The sequence below is a fragment of the Oncorhynchus keta genome, chromosome 33, assembly GCF_023373465.1.
Source record: "Oncorhynchus keta strain PuntledgeMale-10-30-2019 chromosome 33, Oket_V2, whole genome shotgun sequence".
Taxonomy (NCBI): Eukaryota; Metazoa; Chordata; class Actinopteri; order Salmoniformes; family Salmonidae; genus Oncorhynchus; species Oncorhynchus keta.
The window spans coordinates 17473502-17501408 of NC_068453.1; the positions used below are offsets into that span (position 1 = coordinate 17473502).

The window sequence follows — 27907 nt, forward strand, 5'->3', positions numbered from 1 at the left end:
AAGCAAATATATTTTGATTTGTTTAACACTTTTCTTTGGTTTCTACACGATTCCATGTGTGATATTTCATAAATTTGATGTCTTTACTATTTTTCTACAATGTAAAAATAAAATAAACCTTTTAATTGGTAGGTTTGTCCAAATATTTCACTGGTACTGTGTGTGTGCGCGCATGTATGTTTATATAACAATAAATAAAATATTCTTTACAATTATTCAAGTATAAATGACCAAAGTTACCATAAGTTCTCTGTTAATTACCAATATTACTGAAGATTCTGGTAACTTTGGTAAATTACCAGTAGCTTTGCAAACATGTGTGTGTAATAGAAAAAGTAGAAGATAGAGAAACATGGTTCTGTGAGAGTGTGAGAATAAAAATTAAAGAGAAAGTAGATTGTAAGAGATTGAAACTGTGTGTGTGTGTGTGTGTGTGTGGTGTGAGAGTGCACTCTAATTAAATGTTCCTGTGAGGTTTTGCTAAATACCACAATAATACAGGCTGGGAATTTCTAAGAACCCCATTTGCACGTGACAAAAATGTTATTCTCAGAAGCTTATGAAATCAACTTCTCACTTTCTAATCACAGCAAGAAATTAGGAATTCCAACTTTGTAAACAAACGCACTACGGCCACGCTACTAGATTCTCTGTTGCCCTGCAGAACGGGTGGAACCCAGGGTGCAAGTACAACATGCTGAAGGCAGTGAGGGGACTTTTACATGAAGCCTAAACTCATTTAGGTTAGTCTTGCAACACCCTTGGCATTAGACCTGACCAGATCCATTTGGAACAAAATGTTGGCACTAAACAATGAAGGTGTCGGTTGTACTTTACTCCACCCATGGAGTTACTGTCCCTGGTGGCTTAAGTGACTAAGTGGACAGTCTTACCCATGCCGGAGTCCTTCTTGGTTCCGTCTGAGATGATCTCCACATGGTCCCCGTCCACGTCGTAGCTGAAGAAGTCATTCAGGTACGTCTTTGACCTTTGACCTCCGAACACATACAGACAACGATTCCTCTGGAGAAAGGGAGGGGGAGATGAGCGAGAGAAGAGCAAAATCTATTTCATATTCATGCCAACACTGAATAGTTTACATTCTTCTGTGGAACAAGATAATAGTCTGAACAATTTTCCTTGGCTTCATAAAAGTAATGAGAGTAAAATTGGTGTATATTTGTTCTGTCATTGGCTTTCTCTAAAAACACAAAGCAGAAAGCCATTTGGGCTTTCTGTCAATAAATCATTCTGGTGTTTGTGCTGAATTCAATAAAGAATGTCACCGCAATGTTGCCACATTGTGTGTTGATATGTGTGAGTGTATGAGCACAGTTCAGTAACATCCAGGCAACATTACCCTAACATCAACACCAGTCATGGTACTACTCCCATAACTCACAGTGTGGAAGAGCATGCAGTGTCCGATGCGTGACTGGACATCCTCAGGCCCAGCGTTGCAGGAGTCTTCTCTGAGCAGGCTCCAGGTTCCGGCCTGGCAGTGGAAGGCATACAGCCCACTGAACTGGGGCTCGGACGTCCTGCTGTCCTCCACACTGCCATTACACATCAGAATCCGACCACCAAACGTATAGATCATGTGCTTCTCCGAGTCCATACACATCTATAAGGAGAGGGAGGAAGGGTGAGAGAAGAGAAAGGTTGGGTCTGAAGAGACTCATGAGATTCAACATTTGGATTTCAGTGTTGGGCTTTGAGCAGTGTAAAAATGATGCAAAAATCCTTGGCATTTACAGATCCATTTTCAGCTTAAAAAGTGGGAAAAGAGGAAAATATGTCAAGACTATAGCCGGCTAAGCCTTCATCAGTGCTCTGGTCTCACCTCCAGATGGCTGAACGGACCAATTATTTAACCAACAAAAACTCTTGTAACCTATTTTTAATGAAGCCCACAGTGTTTCAATTCCGTCCTAGCCAGTTTAGTCCAGTTTGGACGTGTGTGATACAGCTCTGTGAGGGGAGTGATAAAGAGGTTACCTGGTGGTCAAAGACGAGCTTGGGCCCGCCGTCGGCTGACGTGTCCTCGCTGAGCAGTGTCCAGGTGTTGGCGTCGACATCGTAGCGGTAGAAGTCACTCTTCAGAGACTTGCTGTTCCTGACGCTGGAGTCTAGGTAGCGGCCGAGTGTGTAGATCTGCCGCCGCTGGCTGTCGATGCACATCTTGTGACAGGACCGCGCACTGGGACCACTCTGGGAGAGGACAGGGGGGTAAGCCATCACACCAACTATCTATAAAAAAGGAGACGACTCGGCCCCCTGCTCCCATGTGGCGACAGAGTTTCTACCATTTACTGAACTTCGTTGATATCCAGTACCTGCTCAATAACGTTACACCTTTGTTATATTTTCCTATAGTGAAGCTTTCAACTATTATCTTCATTGTCGTCATTCGTTAGACATTACCTTCACCTTGACCAAAGAAAACTGCAGTTATAATCCTGATCATTCCTATAAATATTTTATGTCACAATAACTCCTCTTTTCAACCATCCTTCTCTCTTTCATACATCTTGCTCTCTCACCTCCTTCTCTGTGTCTCTGGAGATGCAGACCCACTGGTTCCCCTGAACACTGTAGGCCCAGAAGTCAGCCAGGTCCTGTGTGCCGTCCCAGCCCCCAAAAAGATACACCGTCTCTGTAGGAAACAAGAAGCCAACGCTGGTCAACACCTGGGATTAAATAATATATATTTAACCTTTATTTAACCAGGTATGCTAGTTGAGAACAAGTTCTCATTTACAACTGCGACCTGGCCAAGATAAAGCAAAGCAGTTCGACACATACAGAGTTACACATAGAATAAACAAACATACAATCAATAACACAGTAGAAAAAGTCTATATACAGTGTTTGCAAATGAGGTAAGATAAGGCAATAAATAGGCCATGGTGGCAAATTAATTACAATATAGCAATTAAACACTGGCGTGATAGATGTGCAGAAGAAGAATGTGCAAGTGGAGATACTGGGGTGCAAAGGAGCAAGATAAATAAATGCATACAGTATGGGAATGAGGTAGTTGGAGGACTATTTACAGGTGCAGTGATCTGTGAGCTGCTCTGACAGCTGGATGCATTCAACATCAATGAACTACTCTGGTGCCTATACTGAAACACCAAGAAGACTACAGTAAAACACAATGGTCCTGAAACTATCCCTTCACACTCAAACCTGTATACTGGTTGAAAAGTGGCAAATCATTATTTTTTGAACTAGGAAAGTCAATTAAGAACAAATTCTTATTTACAATGACGGCCTACCGGGGAACAGTGGGTTAACTGCCTTGTTCAGGGGCAGAACGACAGATTTTTTTTTACCTTGCCAGCTCTGGGATTCGATCCAGCAACCATACAGTAACATGCCATACAAGACGTCAGAACTCAGGATCTCCCCTACAGAGATGTATAGGATTCAACTGGATAGGCGTAAACAGCAGTACTAAGCGCAACAAGAAGATATACAGACACACACCCCACTAGTCCATCCCACTAATTGGGCTACTTTTGCACGTTTTGTCAAAGAGGGGAATATTGTAGATCAAGAGGACTCGATTTGTTTTGAAAGATGAGACGATTATAATAAATACTGCTTTGATGTCATACAAGCAAACCACACACCCGAGTCCAAATGTGCGCTTTGCTTTTCAATATGATGAAAATCATGTCATTTACATCATCAACATTTATGATCCCAATATTTGATGTACATTTACAAGGATGACATGGCATAATTATGACTATTTATTTTTTTAAACAGAAGGAGCCTGTTTGTCACATTGTGAAGACAATTTGCAGCTGAATGCATTAATCCATTCTATGCACACCAAAATGAGTATCATTTTCTCTGAAGGGCCTTCTGAAAGTCTAACACTAACACTGTATTTTATAACTCATATAACTTTATAAGTCATGTTGGCAAGAGAATAAGCTTTCAAATTGTGCCCACCTAATCCAGAATGCAATTTATAAATGGACCAATTTTGGATTGCGAAAACAATTGTGTGATGGGGATGCAGGGCTGTGTTCCAAAAAATACAAAATACATTTTAAAAAGTGTGCTTACTTCAATTCAACAGTACAACTAAATATATATATTTTTTAAAGGCACCTAAATCATTGAAAGCTCTTTCCTTGAGCCATAAAAGTGAATTGAAATGTAACTGTGCACACGTTGGAGAGATGTGTGGCCACTTTGATACACAAGTTAGAGCTCTTAATCTAACGCTTGACTGTTGTCCTCAACTTTGGTCCGATAATGTCCCCATATTATGAAGTGGTCCCTTTCAATTGCTACCATGGTTATGCATACAGTTGAAGTCGGAAGTTTACATACACCTTAGCCAAATACATTTAAACTCAGTTATTCACAATTGCTGATTAAATCCTAGTAAAAATTCCCTGTCTTAGGTCAGTCTGGATCACCACTTTATTTTAAGAATGTGAAATGTCAGAATAATAGTACAGAGAATGATTTCAGCTTTTATTTCTTTCATCACATTCCCATTGGGTCAGAAATGTACATACACTCAATAAGTATTTGGTAGCATTGCCTTTTAAATGGTTTAACTTGGGTCAAACGTTTCAGGCAGCCTTCCACAATAAGTTGGGCGGATTCTGGCCATTCCCACTGACAGAGCTGGTGTAACTGAGTCAGGTTTGTAGGCCTCCTTGCTCACACATGCTTTTTCAGTTCTGCCCACAAATGTTCTATAGGATTGAGGTCAGGGCTTTGTGATGGCCACTCCAACACCTTGACATTGTTGTCCTTAAGCCATTTTGCCACAACTTTGGAAGTATGCTTAGGGTCATTGTCAATTTGGAAGACCCATTTGCAACCAAGCTTTAACTTCCTGACTGATGTCTTGAGATGTTGCTTCAATATATCCACATAATTTCCTTTCCTCATGATGACATCTATTTTGTGAAGTGCACCAGTCTTGCAGCAAAACATCCCCACAACATGATGCTTCCACCCCGTGCTTCACGGTTGGGATGGTGTTCTTCGGCTTGCAAGCCTCCCCCTTTTTCCTCCAAACATAATGATGGTCATTATGGCTAAACAGGTCTATTTTTGTTTCATCAGACCAGAGGACATTTCTCCAAAAAGTATGATCTTTGTCCCCATGTGCAGTTGCAAACCGTAGTCTGGCTTTTTTTATGGCGGTTTTGGAGCAGTGGCTTTCTTCCAGCATCTTCACAAGGTCCTTTGCTGTTGCTCTGGAATTGATTCGCACTTTTCAACTCAAATTATGTCAATTAGCATATCAGAAGATTCTAAAGCCATGACATTTTCTGGAAATTACCAAGCGGTTTAAAGGCACAGTCAACTTAGTGTATGTAAACTTCTGACCCACTGGAATAGTGATACAGTGAATGATATGTGAAATAATCTGTCTGTAAACAATCGTTGGAAAAATTACTCGTGCCATGAAGAAAGTAATGTCCTAACCGACTTGCCAAAACTATAGCTTGTTAACAAGAAATGTGTGGAGTGGTTAAAAAACTAGTTTTAATGACGCCAACCTAAGTTATGTAAACTTCCGACTTCAACTGTACGTTTCTTCAAACATTGCAATGTAGCCGTATCCAGAGGCTAAGTTCCATGAGTGTAAAGGGTTAACGAGTAGAAAAAGGCTATTCAAGATAAACACTAGACTACATACCGAGTGCAACCATCAGAATATTGGGGGAAATCATCACTTCAATTGCAGAAAGAACAGTTCCATTCTTTAAGTCCTGAAGAAGTCCTGAAGAACCCGTGAATTGAGTAGCATGAGTGCATTATTAACACAGAGGTGGACAGGTTCAATGGGCCTTAAGCATGGCAAATCAGCAGAGCAGCACACAGGGGTAATGTCTGCATGGCGTGCAGACTGTGTGGAGGTTTTTGTAGGTTGGTTGGGGGGGTTACTCTAGGTCATCTGGATTGGCCAACAAGACAGTTGTCAGTGTCTCGGGGCCTGAGAGACAGACCAGCAAGATGCAAGGCTTCTCACAGCCTGTATACACACGAGCACAATACAAGCCTTTGTCTTTACAAACGCCTGCAGGCGAGTAAGCCACCAAACCATTACAGAGCACTAAAATAACCACCGTCCTCTGCAAAACAGCTTTAAAAGGCGACAGTAGAAATCCACTGAAAGACGATGGCCAGAGCTTTACCCACGATGTTACACAACGATTTAAGGCAATAAGTAATTGTTTAAGTCAAAGTAGAATATATTTGTGCTTGAAGTGACAACCCCGAACTGCCCACTTCGTGCAACTTCGTGCCAATGCCGTGTCTTTTCCTATGAAATGACGTACAAATTATTTTTAGCCTACATTTCGTTTCAGGGCTGGGTTTTACATCAAATGGTACCACCCACCAGCATGGCATTGTTTATTAATCAGAAACACCTGCAAAGTCGCAACTAAGCTGAGCAATATAATAGAGAATATTTGGCTACAACAAAGATGGCGGATAACTAAGAGTTCACTCAGGCAGTTTACCATTGGAAAACTTTGTCAGATCCGGTCTAGTTAATGGGTTTGGTCTCCCACAGACAACAATGCAATAGCAGCTGGGTCTGGTCTACTTACTTCAATGACTTTCACTGAACCAGTGAGTGGGGTGTCTCGCATCCTCTTCCTTCTCTGGCTACAGCTTTTAACCGTAGCCTACACTTTGTTGCCTGAGCCATGGCGCAAATTAAAATAGGGGGCGCAAATTTGTTTTTGCACCTCCATTTTGTTACCAGCAAATTATCATAATTCATTGGATAATTTGTCAAGTTGCACTTGTTAAAAATTGTGTGTGATAAGATTGCATTTTGGACCCCCCCCTAAGATGAGTGGTTTTGAACACGCTCCACTGCTTTGATTGGTGCAGCTAGAAATCAAAAGAGTCCACGAACTTGTTTATCTAGTTTGTGCTGTTGTTACATCAAATATTAGTGTTTCCTGTCCGATGCGCTCAGGGTGTTGCTACATATCATTTGCGGCACGCAGTCATTGTAGCCTATCATTTCACCTCCACTAGCTGTGAGAACTATTGCAAGAGCCTACTAAAGGCTTCACCGTGTCCATTACAATGTAGAAAAATGCATCTAGTCCAAACCGTTCAATAGTTAGCAGGGGCGCAACTTTAGTCTTATCCAGTTGGATAAACACTCCAAAGCAGGCTACTCGACCACTCAGTGTCGTCCTCATGGTCCTAAAGCACACCCTTTGTCTCGTTTTGTATCACATTCCAATGATAAAACTGGGGGAACAAAAATGACATTTCAGAATGTGGGGGGGGGGGCGTCCCCAGTGAAAGTTGCGACCCAGATAGTTAGACTATCCATTTTACCGGAGCTTTATATTATTCTTCCCATTTCTATGGCAGATTCCCAGTCACAATTTATGGACGATGCCAAAACTGTGGACTGGTTTCCCCGATCCATCTGTGGCGAAGTTCTCCCTACACGCTTATGACAAATCCAACTCCAGAACCAGCCATAGCCTAGCTGGCTAATATTTTGAATACAGCGTAGCAATGGATAATATTAGTTAGCCAGATAAGGTTAGCATGCAAGCTAGCTATACTGACAGCTGTCGGTGCCCTACTTGTTGTTATTTGTGCCCTCCACGTGGAAAGCACCCACGGCGTTCCCATCCCCAATTCGTGAATATGTATTAGCAGCCTGTGTCACTCTTCGGAGGATGGAACCTAAACGTCAATTTCCGCTATAGTTAAATATAACATTTGGAAGAGGAGAAATCCAGTTGAAGTAATAGGTGACATTATAGGGGGTGTGGAGCTAGCATGCCTCACCTGTCTGAACGTCGATGACCATCTGATGACCTCCCCTCATCCCTGGTCTGTTGTCATCCTCATTACCTGGAGAGAGCGATGGAGCAGGAGAGCGCGAGAAAGGGGTTGAGGGAAAGGAGGGAATCAAATGCAGGAGAGGGATGGAGTGTTGAAGGAAAATGGAAAAGGAGCAGAAAGAGAAAGGGAGACGGGGGAAAAACATTAATGAATCGTTATAGAGTGGTGGCGCACAGCGTACCACAGCATTTTGTTAATGAAAAAACATTTCCTACTTGAGTAGTTTGTCTCACTGTTCATGTCATCTGGGCTTGGCTCTTGCGAGGCTGTACCTTTGTTACTCTTGGGGATGATCTGACTCCATCTTGGCTTGTACTCTTGCTGGCTGATGTATTGGTTAAATAAACCGTCTACAGAGGAAGATGTCAAACACAGGAAGATTGTCCAGATTATTTTAGCCAGGAGATAGAAGTGAATAGTTTTGTTACCTTTTCAATCTCAAAAAGAAAGGAGGATGTCAGGATGACATTGCCATGCCGTGGTTGCAAACCAATCTGATAAAAATGAAAAAGTAATGTAGAGATACATGGATCTATAGTGTAAATAATGAATCACTATGGTATCCACTGAATTCATGAGCTAAATATAAGCCTCAGTCATGGGATGGTAGAGGTCTGTAGTTAGTATGATGATTGAGGTCATGTAGTTGTATTGAAGTTGATGTGTACAGGGCAGTAGGTCCAGCCCCCATCGGTCTTTCTGAGGAGGTGTGGGTGTCAGGACCTTTGACAGCTTTGTCGATGAGCTCCTCACAGGCGTCAAAGTCTCCACGGAGTACCAGGCGGTCGTGGAGGTGTGTCAGCATTTGGTGTTCCAACGCGATGCGTGTCTTCTTCTGCAGCGACTCAAAGGCCTCTGTGTAGTTATGCTGCCGGAAGTGCTTCAGGCACAGGCGGATCGCTTCCTGTTCCCGGTACTAGAGGAATACAGCTCCATATTTGATCAATGTTTTCATCACATATGTTATACTTCATATTATAAACTAGGTGGTTCGAGCCCTGAATTGGCTGAAAGCTGTGGTACATCAGACCGTATACCATGAGCATGACAAAAAAAAAATAAGCATCTGTTCTAATTACATTGGTAACCAGTTTATAACAGCAATAAGGCACCTCAGGGTTTTGTGGTATATGGCCAATATACCACGGCTAAGGGCATCGTACATAAGAACAGCACTTAGCCGTGGTATATTGTCCATATACCGCACCTCCTAGGTCCTTATTGCTTAAACTGGGTGGTTCGAGTCCTGAATGCTGATTGGCTGACAGCCGTGGTATATCAGACCGTATACCATAGGTATGACAAAATATTATTGTTATTGCTCTAATTACATTGGTTACCAGTTTATAATATCAAAAAGGCACCTCTGGGGTTGGTAGTACATGGCCAATATACCACGATGAAGGGCTGTATCCAGGCACTCCGCAAATACCACACCCTCTCTGGCCTTATTGCTTAAGTACCCACTCAGACAGATTCTCTCCCTTAACCCCAACTGTGTATGTGAGTGCGTGCGTCTCAGAGGCAGGCTCACCTTGCTGTACCAGTTAAGGCAGGGCTGCACTAAGTCAGGTTCCTCTATGCCATGCAGCTCAATGTACCAGATACTGAAGTTAAAACTGGGCCCCCAAGACATCAGAGGCACTGAGAGAGACAGAGAGAACGGTCTATAATTTAAAATCATCAACTATTTTGCCATTTTGACTTATTTCCATCTCCAGCCGTGTAGCATCCCTTCACTCTAATCATTTTCAAGCTGGACAGAGTCTGTACAACACATAGGCCCAAGCCTTGGGCCCATTCCATCTCCAAACTCACCTATTTTAACAAATCTGCAGGGAAACATCTGTTCGTCAATCTTGTGCTTCAAGGTGAAGGTCTCCTTGTTGTAGTCATTTTTCAGGCCACTGCAGAGAAATAGAAGATCACATTAAATAAATATGGTACAGACAGTAAGGTAGGTTAATTATACAGTAAAGCAATACAGTTCACTGTCCCTCTGCTCTCACCTGGACAGGAGTTCTGTCATGTTCTCTTCACTCATCCCACCAAACACTTTGAACTTCTTCAGGTTACACACGTGAGTCTTCTCATACTTCCCAAAGGTGATGCTCTGAACGATTGATGGCCGTTCCAATTTCAACATTAAGTACTGGAGGGAAAATAGAGGGGAGAATCTGATCAGCGGTCTCTCACAATAATTCATAATAATATATAATATATATATAATAATGCAGTGTCCGATCTATATTATCAACACATGACACTGCAGTTTTCATTCTACTGCTCTCCGAACATGTTTCACAACACTGCAGATGGCACAGAGAGCAGAGGAGAAGTGCTGTGTATACGAGCTGCTGCACAGTCAAACTATGGGACAAAGCTCTCCCTCACCCTCCATTTGGCAAGTCTGACCATAACTCTATCCTCCTGATTCCTGCTTACAAGCAACAATTAAAGCAGGAAGCACCAGTGACTAGATTAATAAAAAAGTGGTCAGATGAAGCAGATGCTAAAGCTACAGAACTGTTTTGCTGGCACAGACTGGAAAATGTTCCAGGATACCTCCAATGGCATTGAGGAGTGCACCACATCAGTCATTGGCTTCATCAATAAGTGCATCGATGACGTCATCCCCACAGTGACCGTACGTACATAACCCAAACAGAAACCATGGATTATAGGCAGCATCTTCACTGAGCTAAAGGCTAGAGCTGCCGCTTTCAATGAGCGGGACTATAACCCGGAAGCTTCTAAGAAATCCCGCTATGCCCTCCGACGAACCATCAAACAGGCAAAGCGTCAATACAGGACTAAGATAGAGTCTTACTACACTGGCTCTGACGCCCGCCAAATGTGGCAGGGCCTGCAAACCATTACAGACTATGAGAGCTGCCAGTGACACGAGCCTACCGGAGAGGCTAAACTACTTATATGCTCACTTCGAGGCAAATACCACTGAAACATTCATGAGAGGACCAGCTGTACTGGATGACTGTGTGATCGCGCTCTCCGCAGCCGATGCGAGTAAGACCTTTAGAAAGGTCAATATTCACAAGGCCGTAGGGCCAGATGGATTACCAGGACGTGTACTGAGAGCATGCGCTGACCAACTCGTAAGTGGCTTGCCCCTGTCCGAGTCTGGAATACCAACATGTTTTAAGCAGACCACCATTGTGCCTGTGCCCAAGAACACTAAGGTAACCTGCCTAAATGACTACCGACCCGTAGCACACATGTCTGTAGCCATGAAGTGCGTTGAAAGGCTGGTCATGACTCACATCAACACCATCATCCCAGAAACCCTAGACCCACTCCAATTTGCATACTGCCCCAACAGGTCCACAGATGATACAGTCTCCATTGCACTCCACACTGCCCTTTCCCACATGGACAGAAGGAACACCTATGTGAGAATGCTATTCATTGACTCAGCGTTCAACACCACTGCCCTCAAAAATCATCAATAAGCTAAACACATCCCTCTGCAACTGGATCCTGGACTTCCTGGCGGGCCACCCCCAGGTGGTAAGGGAAGGTAACAACACATACGCCACGCTGATCCTCAACACAGGGGCCCGTGCTCAGCCCCCTCCTGTACTCCCCTGTTCACTCATGACTGCATGGCCAAGCACGACTCCAATACCATCATTAAATTTGCCAATGACAACAGTGGTAGGCCTGATCACCGACAACAACGAGACAGCCTATAGGGAGGTCGTCAGAGACCTGGCCATGTGGTGCCAGGACAACAACAACCTCTCCCTCAACGTGATCAAGACAAAGGAGATGATTGTGGACTGCAGAAAAAAACGGACCAAGCGCGCCCCCATTCTCATCGATGGGGCTGCAGCGGAGCAGGTTGAGAGCTTCAAGTTTCTTGGTGTCCACATCACCAACAAACTAACATGGTCTAAGCACACCATGACAGTCGTGAAGCAGGCACAACAAAACCTATTCCCCCTCAGGAGACTGAAAAGATTTGGCATGGGTCCTCAGATCCTCAAAAGGTTCTACAGCTGCAATGTTGAGAGCATCCTGCCTGGGTGCATCACTGCCTGGTATGGCAACTGCTCGGCCTACGACTGCAAGGCACTACAGAGGCTAGTGCGAACAGCCCAGCACATCACTGGGGCCAAGCTTCCTGCCATCCAGGACCTTTATACCAGGATGTGTCAGAGGAAGGCACTGAAAAATGTCAAAGATTCCAGCCACCCTAGTCATAGACTGTTCTCGCTGATACCAGACGTCAAGCGATACCGGAGCACCAAGTCTAGGTCCAAGAGGCCTCTAAACAGCTTCTACCCCCAAGCCACAAGACTCCTGAACATCTAGTCAAATGGCTACCCAGACTATTCACATTGCTGTGATCTATGCATAGTCACTTTAATAACTCTACCTACATGTACATACTACCTCAACTAACCGGTGCCCCTGCACATTGACTCTGTACCGGCACCCCCCTGTATATATTGGTATTTCTTACTGCTCCTCTTTAATTACTAGTTACTTTTATCTCTTATCCATATTTTTTTTAAATGCACTGTCAGGTGAGGGGCTCATAAGTAAGCATTTCACTGTAAGGTGACCTGTTGTATTCAGCGCATGTGACTAATACATTTGATTTGCCATGTTCACAGGTCACTGGAGTGGTAACTAGCCTGGGCATATCTGCTGCCGACCGGACAGGGCACCGGGTTGAACCCTCTAGGAGAGAGAGGGGATAGAGCAGTACAGATAGAACATTGATTAAATCTGCTTTCCGGAAACCAGGCAACCCACAATCCCTGGAGACCCATGTTTCTACAAATCCTGTGGGTTTAAATGGCTGTGTGAGTGAGCAATAACCATCCACTACCAGAGTGCATCTGCTAGGCTTACTAATGGGTCCTCTGATACGGTTCCATCTTCAACAGTTTTCATCAATAATAAGGCAGATATATTGCATCTCATTAGGTTATCGCCTAGGGTACATTTAACACAGAGGGATTATTCCTAGGCTTGGGTATATCGATCTTTCTTTTCCAAAACAGTCCTGTCACCTAAAAACATGGCACACTTGCTAATGAAAGACCCGTATCTCAATGCTTTGTCGATTCTTGTTGTCATAGAAACCATTATAAAACATTTATATGAAAGGACTCAGGCTTCATTTATGATTTATGGGGTATGGTTTTATCATTTGTTCAGTATAATTATTTTGAAGGCTCTACCTCTCAACAACCTCCCTCTCTTTGAAAAGATAAAAGCAGTTGATGAGAGTTCAACATTTTTAGAGAGTGTAACGTATTTGACGTAAACAGGTGCAGTGGCGTTTTGCCTCTGCCACAATTGAATGTCTAGCTTGGGTGGTTAAGACTGTCATGCTTAGTTTCCTCTTACAGCAAAAACAAAGTTTCAATTTCCTCTGCCCATAACCACAAGACAGTCAAACACGCTATGCTGGGCCACTTCCTACTCACAAAAGTGCAAGTGCAAGTCATTGGGGTCAAGACGTGCATACTAAAGATGTGTTAGCTGACAATGCACGCTTCTATGGGGCAGAAGCCCGTGGACTTAATGATTCTTTATGATAGCTACCAACAGTGACAAGAAACTGCCATGTGGGGAATCGTAAGTGACTTGTTTCAACTAGTTTAATATTTTTCTTGAACTATACCATGTCTTGTTCAAGGTGTTGAGACTGATTTCATGTTAATGCTAAAGAGGCTATAATTCCCTAGCTAGCAAACAAACAAGTGTAACGATGTATTTGAGAAGTGTTCTTTGTGCAAATGTATTTATGTTTCAATAAATGCTGGAGACAAAATATAGTTTACATGTTGTCAACAATCTAAGTCAACGCAGTCTTTTGCCCCATAGTTGAATGCGCGTCAGTTTTGTTGCTAAACAACCAACCCGTCTATTAGGCGCTCCTATTTAGCAGCCACCAGTGAAATGAGAGCACGGGTGTTGTATGCAACTAAGCACAGACCCTCTACAGAAGAGCCCCATCCCAAGACAGGCAAGGCACAAGGCATGGAAGGTGTGTGAGTGACAGGAAAGCCTGAGTATGAGACAGGTGTCTATGTGGGCGGGGCACAGCAGACGTTACCTGTGGAGGGTAGTTGCTCTCAGACGACCACCTGGAGGACTGGTCATTGGGTTTGTCCACCAAGATGTTTCTACACACAGAAAGGGAAAGATGGGAGAAAGGACATGTTTCAGCCAACAACCAACCATCATTTGTTGTGAGCAAAAGGATAGGGTAATATCCATGTAAAAGGACCCACGAGCACCACATGTGCAGGGAGTTCATAACAGCGTATCAAATTGGGAGTCAAATAAAAGCTAAGAGTGTATATTTTGGGGAAGGCATAGATACATTTTTAATCAATTTTCCATCTTAAAATTGAGGCAAAAGTACTAGCCTCGATTTCTGGTCAAACGGGAGGAAACGGGGCCTTAGAAAACATTTACCAGGAAAAAGTCAAATGGATTCTCCTGTACTTTTGTATAGTTTTTAGCCAGTAGTTCTGAAAATTGCACTCACGAGCCAAAAATGGTCCCCGAAAATGGCATATTACGTCACATGTGATGATACTGTATGTGCAACACATCACTGCGCTCTCACTCGCTCTGCTGTGTGGGTATCTTGCTAGATGTCTCGCTTATGGCGAGGGGCTAAAGCTCATTTGGTTTAACTAATTGCTAGGGGGCTGGCCCACGTGGGGGAAAATGGTGCAGCACAGCTTCCAGAAAAAGAGTTCCTTTCGAACTAGGAATTTAGTGGCTAATTGAACTAAGACAGTTATTCTGCTCAAAGATTAAGCGTATATGAACTACACATTGACACATCGAGCCCAAAGCAGAAGGTTTAAGTAGTTGCCAAAGTACCGGAGCATGTCTTTAAAAGGTATTAGAAATATATCAAAAAACAATAGTGAAGTTAAGAACTTATATAAAACTTATTCTGTATGTCTAAAAATGTTAATGTCAAGCCCAGAAGAGAAATTAGAAGCTTTTTTTGAACTCGTCCAAAAGCTCAAGTCACTTGCCCCACCCCCTCCCCACCCGAAAATGGTGTTGTATGATGCAAGGAACCACTTCACAAAATAACATTCATTATCATCACTGTTATTGACAATGGAAGGCTGCTGCTCTCTGCTCCCATGTATTATACAGTGGCGACCCGTCATTCAGGGCAGAGCCTGTTTGGAGTCCCATTTTTTGCATGTTATTTTGGCATTAATGTGTCACATCAGTTTGCAAACAATGTAAATAAATATATTGAGTTAATAAAACCGCATACATATATGGTCTCTTTTTGTTTCCTTGAGTAAGACAGCTCCAAAAAGCAGGTGTTTCAGCCCAGCTCAGTGCTCTCTATGGTGGTGGATAAAGCCAGCAGAAAATACAGAGCGTTGCACCATGGTTGGCTCAGTATTCTGTCACTCATTGGGACACTGAGCTAGAAAATTCAAACCCCTTGGGTGCTGCCATAGAGTTACATTAGAAGTGCCCATCCATGAAGGCTCAATGTCAACGGCCACAGATAAAATTACTTCAAATCACATTTTATCTTTATCTTTATCTTTGATTGGACTGATCATGTCAACATCATACTTATTTATTTATTTCACCTTTATAACCAGGTAGGCAAGTTGAGAACAAGTTCTCATTTACAATTGCGACCTGGCCAAGATAAAGCAAAGCAGTTCGACACATACAACGACACAGAGTTACACATGGAGTAAAACAAACATACAGTCAACAAACATACAGTCAATAATACAGTAGAAACAAGTCTATATACGATGCGAGCAAATGAGGTTTGATAAGGGAGGTGAAGGCAAAAAAAGGCCATGTTGGCAAAGTAAATACAATATAGCAAGTAAAACACTGGAATGGTAGATTTGCAATGCAAGAATGTGCAAAGTAGAAATAAAAATAATGGGGTGCAACGGCGCAAAATAAATAAATAAATAATATAAATAAATACAGTAGGGAAAGAGGTAGTTGTTTGGGCTAAATTATAGACAGGCCATGTACAGGTGCAGTAATCTGTGAGCTGCTCTGACAGCTGGTGCTTAAAGCTAGTGAGGGAGATACAGTGCCTTGCGAAAGTATTCGGCCTCCATGAACTTTGCGACCTTTTGCCACATTTCAGGCTTCAAACATAAACTCTATTTTTTTGTGAAGAATCAACAACAAGTGGGACACAATCATGAAGTGGAATGACATTTATTGGATATTTCCAAAATTTTTAACAAATCAAAAACTGAAAAAAATGGGCGTGCAAAATTATTCAGCCCCTTTACTTTCAGTGCAGCAAACTCTCTCCAGAAGTTTAGTGAGGATCTCTGAATGATCCTCACTAAATGATGTTGACCTAAATGACTAATGATGATAAATACAATCCACCTGTGTGTAATCAAGTCTCCGTATAAATGCACCTACACTGTGATAGTCTCAGAAGTCCGTTAAAAGCGCAGAGAGCATCATGAAGAACAAGGAACACACCAGGCAGGTCCGAGATACTGTTGTGAAGAAGTTTAAAGCCGGATTTGGATACAAAAAGATTCCCCAAGCTTTAAACATCCCAAGGAGCACTGTGCAAGCGATAATATTGAAATGGAAGGAGTATCAGACCACTGCAAATCTACCAAGACCTGGCTGTCCCTCTAAACTTTCAGCTCATACAAGGAGAAGACTGATCAGAGATGCAGCCAAGAGGCCCATGATCACTCTGGATGAACTGCAGAGATCTACAGCTGAGTTGGGAGACTCTGTCCATAGGACAACAATCAGTCGTATATTGCACAAATCTGGCCTTTATGGAAGAGTGGCAAGAAGAAAGACATTTCTTAAACATATCCATAAAAAGTGTCATTTAAAGTTTGCCACAAGCCACCTGGGAGACACACCAAACATGTGGAAGAAGGTGCTCTGGTCAGATGAAACCAAAATTGAACTTTTTGGCAACAATGCAAAACATTATGTTTGGCGTAAAAGCAACACAGCTCATCACCCTGAACACACCATCTCCACTGGCAAACATGGTGGTGGCAGCATCATGGTCTGGGCCTGCTTTTCTTCAGCAGGGACAGGGAAGATGGTTAAAATTGATGGGAAGATGGATGGAGCCAAATACAGGACCATTCTGGAAGAAAACCTGATGGAGTCTGCAAAAGACCTGAGACTGGGACGGAGATTTGTCTTCCAACAAGACAATGATCCAAAACAAAGCAAAATCTACAATGGAATGGTTCAAAAATAAACATATCCAGGTGTTAGAATGGCCAAGTCAAAGTCCAGACCTGAATCCAATCGAGAATCTGTGGAAAGAACTGAAAACTGCTGTTCACAAATGCTCTCCATCCAACCTCACTGAGCTCGAGCTGTTTTGCAAGGAGGAATGGGGAAAAATTCCAGTCTCTCGATGTGCAAAACTGATAGACATACCCCAAGCGACTTACAGCTGTAATCACAGCAAAAGGTGGCGCTACAAAGTATTAACTTAAGGGGGCTGAATAATTTTGCACGCCCAATTTTTCAGTTTTTGATTTGTTAAAAAAGTTTGAAATATCATTGCACTTCATGATTGTGTCCCACTTGTTGTTGATTCTTCACAAAAAAATACAGTTTTATATCTTTATGTTTGAAGCCTGAAATGTGGCAAAAGGTCGCAAAGTTCAAGGGCGCCGAATACTTTCGCAAGGCACTGTAAGTGTTTCCAGTTTCAGAGATTTTTGTGTTTCCAGTTTCAGAGATTTTTGTAGTTCGTTCCAGTCATTGGTAGCAGAGAACTGGAAGGAGAGGCGGCCAAAGAAAGAATTGGTTTTGGGGGTGACCAGTGACATATACCTGCTGGAGCGCGTGCTACAGGTGGGTGATGCTATGGTGACTAGCGAGCTGAGATAAGGGGGGACTTTCAAAATCTTAGTTGGCAATCATCATCATGAATCAAGTTGACAATCATCATCATGAATCAAGTTGACAATCTACTGGCAAATCCTTTTTAATGTCATATGAAGAGAAATTACATATAAAAAGTGTTGGTGGTCATCGGCTATTGGACAAACATTACGCAACAAGTTGGAAATCACAAATTCAACAATAAGTTGTTTGGAAGGAATCAGTGGCTAACTGCAAGCATTGCAAAGCAATCATTATCTTTCTATTCAATGGAGTGGCAGTGGGCCCCAAGTCGAAGGAATAAGGGTCTCTTTTCCTAGTTTAAAATTATAAACATTCAACATTGGCCATACTGTTAATGAAGCATGATGTGCTGTGCCCAAAACAACATAACATAGAACTGCAAAATCTGACTTTAGTGAGCTCAAGACAACTGGGAACTCTGGAAAAATGAGCTACGACTGGGAAAATACGTTTTGAACTTTCATTCAACTCAATTGTGAAATTCGGAACTCTGGCCTCTTTCTAAAGCTACGACCTGAAGATCACTGCCATCATCATGATTCACAACTTTCCCCGAGTTCCCAGTTGTTTTGAAAGCACTATAAATCTAGAGAATGCCAGACTTTAATGACAAAATTTGCCCACGAAGGACCGCCGAACCACCTTCCTGTTTAAGTGAGCAAGGCACATCAAGGTGAGTCCAAAAATGTATTGTATGCTGCTGCATAGATGATGTAATATGCCAGCGAGATATGTATACTGTAGCTAAGACAGTAAAACTAAGTGTATGTTGTGTAGTAAACTGTTAGTAGCCCAAGAGCCTCGCCCTAATAATTTGGTCTATTTTCACCTCTTAATTTCACTGAATATTGTAAGAGCTTTCATTGTCTGCTTATATGTCCCCTTTATTTATCCTACGGTTGACTTGGTGTACAGGGAGAACACTAAGAACGGCCCATGTTCTGAATTCTGTCTCTGTAAATAACAAAAGTGCCGAGCAACTTGTTATTGACTTTGTCCGTCCAAGCTGGCTCATGAATGTCTTAATCTAAATGATGGATTGCCTCTTATCCGCTTGTCGTCCCCTTATGCCATAGTTTGTACATCTCAATTATCAGTAGAAACCACATGAGTTTAAGCAAGTCAGCCATATCAGCTATGTTTTTTTAAAGACAGTAAACAAGGCTGAATGAACTGTTTTGCTGCCAGACAAGGCTCCGCTAATAGCCAGATGTAGCAGTGGTAAAGTGTTGGGACTGCTGTTGGGACAGCTTTCTGTAGGTCCTAACCGTTTGTGGGCACCATTTGTCACCATCACCATTATAATTAATATAGTTTAGTGGCTTTGCTGGCATACATCCCACTTTTTTTTTTTTGCCCCACCTGGATTTAGATTATAAAATCGCCACTGATGCAGCATCTCTTGCTGTTGTGGCCTTAACCAAGGCACTTGCATCTTGAGCTGGCTTTAATGGCCATGTTCTCTTGTAATCTCCAACCGGCACAGCCAGAAGAGGACATGCCACCCCTCAGAGCCTGGATCCTCCCTCGGTTTCTTCCTAGGTTCCTGCCTTCCAGGGAGTTTTTCCTAGCCATCTGCATTGCTGGCTTTTAGGCTGGGTTTCTGTATAAGCACCTTGTAACATCTGCTGATGTAAAAAAGGTATTTATAATTACATTTTATTTAATTTGATTGACTTAAACCCCCCCCCCCAAAAAAAAAAGTTAAATACTGCAGACTGGCTAGTGTATAAAACACGTGGTCCGTCAACCTTCCATCTGGAGAGCTACTGGGGTGTCCAGGCTTTTGACACAACCCTGCTCAAACAAACCAGAGTCAGCATATCAAGGTCCTGTTGAGCAGCTGATATTTTACAATGTGGTGTGCTCCAGCAGGGCTGGAGCAAAAGCCTGCAAACCCAGTAGCTCTCCTGGAATTTCATAGAGGATGGTTTACCATCCTGCAACATTACAATTACAACCAAATACTTTACGTTTTTATAAAAGAGATCCCTCATTCAATGAACAAGGGATCAAATGGCTAAGGCGGGTGAGGTAGCAGACCTAAATGTTTATCTATTTGTAAGGTTAAAATAGTCAGTGTTCAGGGGAGATCTTGACAGCATATGGGCTACTTGTCAATTAGTTGAATAAATATTATTGGAATATCCTGTCAGAATTACATGGCCAGTATTGAACAGAGGAGAATCTTATCCAATTTTGAGAGCTTGAGACACATACGGTTTTACAACCGGAGTATGTATGGTTTTATCAACTATCAACTGCGTGTCGGCCATATACGGTTTTACAACCGGAGTAGGCAGTATTGGTTTTATCAAACTATCAACTGCGTGTCGGCCATATACGGTTTTACAACCGGAGTATGCAGTATTGGTTTTATCAAACTATCAACTGCGTGTCGGCCATATACGGTTTTACAACCGGAGTATGCAGTATTGGTTTTATCAAACTATCAACTGCGTGTCGGCCATATACGGTTTTACAACCGGAGTATGCAGTATTGGTTTTATCAAACTATCAACTGCGTGTCGGCCATATACGGTTTTACAACCGGAGTACGCAGTATTGGTTTTATCAAACTATCAACTGCGTGTCTGCCATATACGGTTTTACAACCGGAGTACGCAGTATTGGTTTTATCAAACTATCAACTGCGTGTCGGCCATATACGGTTTTACAACCGGAGTACGCAGTATTGGTTTTATCAAACTATCAACTGCGTGTCGGCCATATACGGTTTTACAACCGGAGTACGCAGTATTGGTTTTATCAAGCTTTCAACTGCGTGTCGGCCATATACGGTTTTACAACCGGAGTACGCAGTATTGGTTTTATCAAACTATCAACTGCGTGTCGGCCATATACGGTTTTACAACCGGAGTATGCAGTATTGGTTTTATCAAACTATCAACTGCGTGTCGGCCATATACGGTTTTACAACCGGAGTATGCAGTATTGGTTTTATCAAGCTTTCAACTGCGTGTCGGCCATATACGGTTTTACAACCGGAGTATGCAGTATTGGTTTTATCAAACTATCAACTGCGTGTCGGCCATATACGGTTTTACAACCGGAGTACGCAGTATTGGTTTTATCAAACTATCAACTGCGTGTCGGCCATATACGGTTTTACAACCGGAGTACGCAGTATTGGTTTTATCAAACTATCAACTGCGTGTCGGCCATATACGGTTTTACAACCGGAGTACGCAGTATTGGTTTTATCAAACTATCAACTGCGTGTCTGCCATATACGGTTTTACAACCGGAGTACGCAGTATTGGTTTTATCAAGCTTTCAACTGCGTGTCGGCCATATACGGTTTTACAACCGGAGTATGCAGTATTGGTTTTATCAAACTATCAACTGCGTGTCGGCCATATACGGTTTTACAACCGGAGTATGCAGTATTGGTTTTATCAAACTATCAACTGCGTGTCGGCCATATACGGTTTTACAACCGGAGTATGCAGTATTGGTTTTATCAAACTATCAACTGCGTGTCGGCCATATACGGTTTTACAACCGGAGTATGCAGTATTGGTTTTATCAAACTATCAACTGCGTGTCGGCCATATACGGTTTTACAACCGGAGTATGCAGTATTGGTTTTATCAAACTATCAACTGCGTGTCGGCCATATACGGTTTTACAACCGGAGTATGCAGTATTGGTTTTATCAAACTATCAACTGCGTGTCGGCCATATACGGTTTTACAACCGGAGTATGCAGTATTGGTTTTATCAAACTATCAACTGCGTGTCGGCCATATACGGTTTTACAACCGGAGTATGCAGTATTGGTTTTATCAAACTATCAACTGCGTGTCGGCCATATACGGTTTTACAACCGGAGTACGCAGTATTGGTTTTATCACACTATCAACTGCGTGTCGGCCATATACGGTTTTACAACCGGAGTATGCAGTATTGGTTTTATCAAACTATCAACTGCGTGTCGGCCATATACGGTTTTACAACCGGAGTATGCAGTATTGGTTTTATCAAACTATCAACTGCGTGTCGGCCATATACGGTTTTACAACCGGAGTATGCAGTGTTGGTTTTATCAAACTATCAACTGCGTGTCGGCCATCTGCAGTTATACACGAGGGCCATTGGAAAGTTATTTTAGGACATTGAACATGACATTAATACATGCTGATAGCGAAATAGTTGAATAGTGAGATAGCCAATTGAAAACATGGTGGAGTTTGGCTGATTATCTTTAATTTACCTTCTGCGTAAATCCATCCCTCTGGCACAGGCAGGTGATGCACACCATGACTTTTCCAGGATTTTCATTGCTGACCACAAATCTGCTATAACTGGGTAAATAACTCACTAACAAGCAATGAATATCAACCAATGTGCACACGTGGTTAGGGTCACTGATCTCAAACACGCATCTTGTGACTGCATGATTGAAAGACAGCTCGTGCCCGTCAATGTAGGCCTACAATAATTATACTCCGATGCGTTCTGCAGAGATTTGTAGGACAGTGGGTAACACATTGCATCCGGAGCACACTGATACAATTCTGATCGGAGTAACCTAATTGTTTGATATTGTGATTTCTTCTTCTTTTACTTTTCCATTCGGGCAACTTAAAATTATATTATTCTTGTCCGATTATCTTTTTTTACTATCCCCGGACAAGTGTTAATGTCGAGCCCTGCTCTCCCTCATGAGGGAGGATAATGAAAGTTCACATTAGTAACAAGTAAAAGTAGACCTACCAATTAAGCTAGTTGGTGTTTTTACTGAAATACATTTGTCTATGAATTAAAACTTGTAATATACTTGTACATATTCATTCCTTTACATTACTTTGTATAAGGTAGTTGTGAAATTGTTAGATATTACTGCACGGTCATAACTAGAAGCACAAGCATTTCGCTCACATTAATATCTGCTAACCATGTGTATTTGACCAATAAAATTTTATTTGATTTAATACTGTTACTTAATCAGAGTAGACAAACCACAGTTTGGTCGCCTACTGTCCCTCCCTTATGTTCAGCTCATTTGTTTTATTATTCTGTCGTCTGGTTGCCAAAGCAAAAGCGTGAAAACAGTCTGGACAACAAAAAGTTGAGTATAGTTCAGTCAAATTCAGTAACATAGAGCGCACTAGAGTACAGTATACTGTAATTTGATGTCTAAACTTGGGAAACATAGAAGTCTATGATTCGATCAGATTTGATCCAGTTCAAACAAACCACATTTCGGAATGTTTGGGAGCAGAGCTCATTCGAATAGCCAGTGTGTAGAATAATACCTATATGTAATGAATGATAGTGCATATTTCTACCTTTGTGTAGAATTACGCATTTCTATGTAGTACAGATCAGAGACCAATGATCAGGGTTCAGCGGTGTCCAGATTTCCATACCTTGCCTGTGCCATCCTGGGATATACGGTATTACTAGTAGTGCACAAGTAAATATATATATTTCTCCAAACAGAAATAAAAGCCCCAAAGAATGTACTTACCAGAATGCTATCAAAATGCTAACAAATACTAAAGAATTCTCATAGCGGATGCTAGGTAAATGGTAATGAGCGCATGCGAATATTTATTACTTGGACAGACAACCCAGCTCATAAAGTTATGCAAGCATCTCAAAACGCAGTTTGTAGCACGCACAACAACACACATATTAGGCAGGGGATTTTCTCTGATGTGGTTACCAAGAAGCTTGATCTTGCAAGCTTAGTTAACATTAGCGAGTTAGCAACATTCACAAGTTACGTAGCAAAACCCAGCTGGATAGAATTTGGCACATCTTAAATAGTTAATTGAATAGTTATAATATATATCTGGAAAACATTAGTAGTGGATTTCATACAAGTGTAACTTTATCACCACAACTAAGTTGCGCTGCAGAAGTGACTCACCTTACAAAGCTCCCATTTTGCTCGTTGTGCTTCTTTATAAACAAACACACGTGACTGCCTCAAACACCTGTTTTGCGAAACTAGTACTGGTAAGCTTCATAATGAAAAATTATCTAACATGCAAAATGATGAACGAGATCTGCGTTATCTATTGCAGAAGTTGACTGGAGGGGTATTTATATAGCCCTAATATTCAAAGCCCCAAAAACATAACTTACCAGAATGCTAACAAAATCAAAGGGAATCAAAGAGAATGCTAACTATACTGAACAAAAATATAACACACAACATGTAAAGTGATCACAGAATTGTTCCATACACACAAAACGCTTCTCTCAAATTGTGCACACATTTGTTTACATCCTTGTTAGTGAACATTTCTCCTTTGCCAAGATAACCCATCCACCTGACAGGTGTGGCATATCAAGAAGCTGATTTAACAGCATGATCATTCCACAGGTGGCATGCTGATTGCAGGAATGTCCACCAGAGCTGTTGACAGATAAATTAACATTAAATTCTCTACCATAAGTCACCTCCAATGTCGTTTTAGAGAATTTGGCAATATGTCCAACCAGCCTCAAAAACACAGACCACGTGTAACCACGCCAGCCCTGGATCTCCCCATCCGGCTTCTTCACCTGCGGAATTGTCTGAGACCAGCCACCCGGATACCTAATGAAACTAATAAGTATTCCTGTCTATAATAAAGCCCTTTTGTGGAGTGAAAACTTCCTGTATACAGCCATGTTAACAGCATCATAGCATATGTACCAGTGAATCACTGTGACATATGAAATACAAGTAAGTGTAATCACTACATATAAAATGTACATGTTAAATTATTAAGTAATGTGCAGTCGTATTCAAGTCCTGATTGGTCAATAAGCTTATTTGACTTGTTAAATAACGAAATGGACTGACCTGAACAGCGTTCCTAATTTGCCCGGCATTGGCCAGAACAAGTTAGGCCTACTGATGACTGATCTAGTGGTCAGGTAGCCTAGTGGTTAGAGCATTGGACTAGTAACCGAAAAGTTGCAAGATCAAATCCCTGAGCTGACAATGTAGTACAAATATGTTGTTCTGCCCCTGAACAAGGAACCCACCTTTCCTAGGCCATCATTGAAAATAAGAATTTGTTCTTTAACTGACTTGCCTAGTTAAATAAGAGGTAAAATAAAAAAAATCTCATCAATCATGGGGTGGTATTGTGACAGGGGCAGTGATACTATTGTCTTCAGGGCTGCAATTACAAAGGCAGACCAATTCTGATATTTCTCACTAATGGGTCTTTCGACCAATCAGATCAGCTTTGAAAAATATCTGTGGGTAAGGAAAGAAGACCCATTTGCGGGAGAAAAAAAATCTAAATTGGGCTGCCTGTATAAAAGCAGTAAACATTAGTGCTGACACTATAGCAATTCCACTGTTTTTAAAAGAGCGGGATAATAGGGTCCATAAATAGCTGACTGTACAGGCATTTCCTATGGTGTCAAGTTACCCAAGCAATACCATAGAAACATACTAGCTCGTTACCTAACATTAACTGGTTATACCCTTTGGCCTTGCACGAACGGGTACAGAACAATCAGACTAAACATGCCTACAAAAAGTGTAGGAGAAAAAAGTTCTGTATGATTGGTTAACTATTTAGCTTACTAGCTAATATAAAAAGTAATGAGTGGTTTTGGCTACTAACTGGCTAGTGGTGGTGGCATGCTCGTCTAGTTTGCGAGCTCGCTAACTTAACTAGCTTGCTTTTTTTGCCAACTCGTTAGTACGGCTGTTAAATAATTACCATTATCGGCTTTACATTGCATGGAAAGACGTCACACAGTACAAAAATAAACAATTTAGCTGGCTATGCGTGCATTTTGTTTACTCGAGTAAATCTAACAAGCTAACGTTATCCCTGTTGCCTAACGGTGGAGTAGTTAGCTCGCAGTCAAGCTAGGCCGCGGAGACACGATTTCGATGCACCGTGGCAGTTAATGAGACCTGCAGCAACGAAAACAAATACATAAATGTGGTCAACGTATGTGTGCATTACTCACTCTGGTAAATATGTGGAGGAATACGAGCTCCATTTAAAAACACTGAAGGAGAGGACTCTGTTCTCTGGAACGACCGCCATCTTGTTGCAGAAAATGACAAGCAGCAAAGGCTCGAGTGACAGTTCTTAAAGAGACAATACACTTTAATTCGATTAATGCGTTTGGTTACATCGGTCAAGTTCAATAATAGAGAAAACTGTTCAAAAATATTTATGAGGACATGATATTGATTAGTGACCCTGAAAATGTGCCTGGAACACTTGCACCAAGTTATTTCAACCATGCTGCTGCCATTAGTTATGCATTTGGCTTTGTGTGTGTGTGTGTGTGTGTGTGTGTGTGTGTGTGTGTGTGTGTGTGTGTGTGTGTGTGTGTGTGTGTGTGTGTGTGTGTGTGCTTGCGCTTGTGTGTGTGTGTGTGTGTTATCGCAATAGGTTTCTCCTGACACCTGTTTTATCTGCAGAAATAATATAGTTTATAAACTTTTAGAAACTATTCAGTATAGGCTTGAGTATAGGCTTGTCTCATAATTGTTGCACGTTGAGAAAATGAACAGCATCAACATAATTTAGAATATGTTTGTAATACTGTATCTCTCAAAGATATGGAATCGGTATTATCTCACACAAGCAAGACTGATGTTTCCTTCTGTGTTTGGTTTTCCTTATTCATTTTTAACATAGGCCCATGAATTTGACTTCCCAACCTGTTTCCCACCAAACTCCCAATGATGAGGATATCACATGATAATAAAGTCACTGCTTCATTCTTATGCCATCTTCCCTGATGATCTCAGTCCCTGCCTGTATGTCACAGGGCACATTACTCCTCATCACCCTTTCCCGTCAGCATAAAGCCCCCCACACCTCTCTCTATCATTCTCTCTCTCTCTCTCTCTCTCTCTCTCTCTCTCTCTCTCTCTCTCTCTCTCTCTTTCTCTTTCTCTTTCTCTCTCTCTCTCTCTGTTAATGTCCAACCTATGGGGCAATGACTGTACTGATTCGATCTTGTTTTTGATTATTTGTGTTGGTTGTTTGACATTTGTCTGCACTGTTAGGGGCTAGTAACACAAGCATTTCGCGGCACCCGCTATAACATCGGTGTATGCGACCAATAAACTTGGATTCTATTTTTATTTGGTTTACTATTAGGATATTATATAATTGCAAAAACAATAATCGTATTATAAATAAAGCCTCATAATTGTATATAATTTACTGATAACAATAATAGCCATGACTTTCTGCGCGTCAACCAGGCTTTGATCATCCCATTTTTCTAAAGGACCATTTCCGTGTCAAATGCACACCGGGGAATTATCTCCAAGTGGATTGCCAGGAAGCTTCTTGATGTAAGAAATGCACGAAAGTGACATTTCTTCTAAGTGCACAAGCAGCACTTGGCACAGGAACCTCTTAATTTAGCTTAAATGGAGTGGAGAGGCACTTTTTATTCGTGACTTTTTTGGTCCAAAGCACAGCTGACAAGGGATTATTGAGTGACATTGAGAAGTATAGGCAATATTAAATTATGACTCCTTGTGTTTCATTTTTCAGGCACTCATTTCAGTATTCGAACTTTGGTAAAAAAAAAAAAAAGATAGGCTACATGTTTATCACAAGCATTTCGCTACACTACAAGCATTTCGCTACACTCGCATTAACATCTGCTAACCATGTGTATGTGACAAATAAAATGAGATTTGATTTGATTTGATGATAAACATATATTAACCTGTAGGCCTATGGACCAAGAGGTCAGTAGACACTGCATTGGTCCTATAATAGCAATACATGCACCTGCTCATCTCATTCCTGAGTCATGGTCATGTCGATGTTATAGCCCACACATGAGCTCATTTATGCGGGAAATAACTCACTATGTGAATATTTTGGAGACGTATACTATTATGTAGGCTAGCTTATATTATATGGGCCAGAACTTGGGACGCTGTATTCTTTATTATACGATTAATGTCTCATTGCTGTTTACCGAGCGCAGTGGACTTCCCCCTGCCCCTAATGACTGCGCATGGACTGGATCACGTGGGAGGTCCCTTTAAGTTTCCATTGAGAGGCTTGGCCATGTCACATGATGGACATGATATAATGAAACAGCAGGAAAACAGAGACGTAGTGTACCCTGAGCTGAT

At 41.8% G+C, this 27907-nt stretch overlaps 1 protein-coding gene across 4 annotated transcripts in view; it reads right to left on the reverse strand.

The window, feature by feature from the left end:
* LOC118366294 (muskelin-like) overlaps positions 1–25897 on the reverse strand; it is a 39431-nt gene extending 13534 nt beyond the window's left edge. For 2 of the 4 annotated variants that reach the window (XR_008089100.1, XM_052492237.1), the window contains exons 1-12: positions 25756–25897; positions 13970–14039; positions 9885–10027; positions 9694–9782; positions 9410–9519; positions 8599–8791; positions 8091–8225; positions 7819–7884; positions 2544–2656; positions 1999–2211; positions 1403–1624; positions 894–1023 (exon numbers count right to left, since the gene is read on the reverse strand). Coding sequence is in view for 3 of the 4 variants with exons in the window: in XM_052492237.1 (XP_052348197.1) it covers positions 894–1023; positions 1403–1624; positions 1999–2211; positions 2544–2656; positions 7819–7884; positions 8091–8225; positions 8599–8791; positions 9410–9519; positions 9694–9782; positions 9885–10027; positions 13970–14039; positions 25756–25835 (1564 nt within the window). In the remaining variant the exon portion in view is untranslated. The remainder of the gene's footprint in view (positions 1–893; positions 1024–1402; positions 1625–1998; positions 2212–2543; positions 2657–7818; positions 7885–8090; positions 8226–8598; positions 8792–9409; positions 9520–9693; positions 9783–9884; positions 10028–13969; positions 14040–25755) is intronic. The other 2 variants (XM_035748852.2, XM_052492238.1) reach the window with 2 other exon arrangements.
* Positions 25898–27907: the final 2010 nt, after the last annotated feature.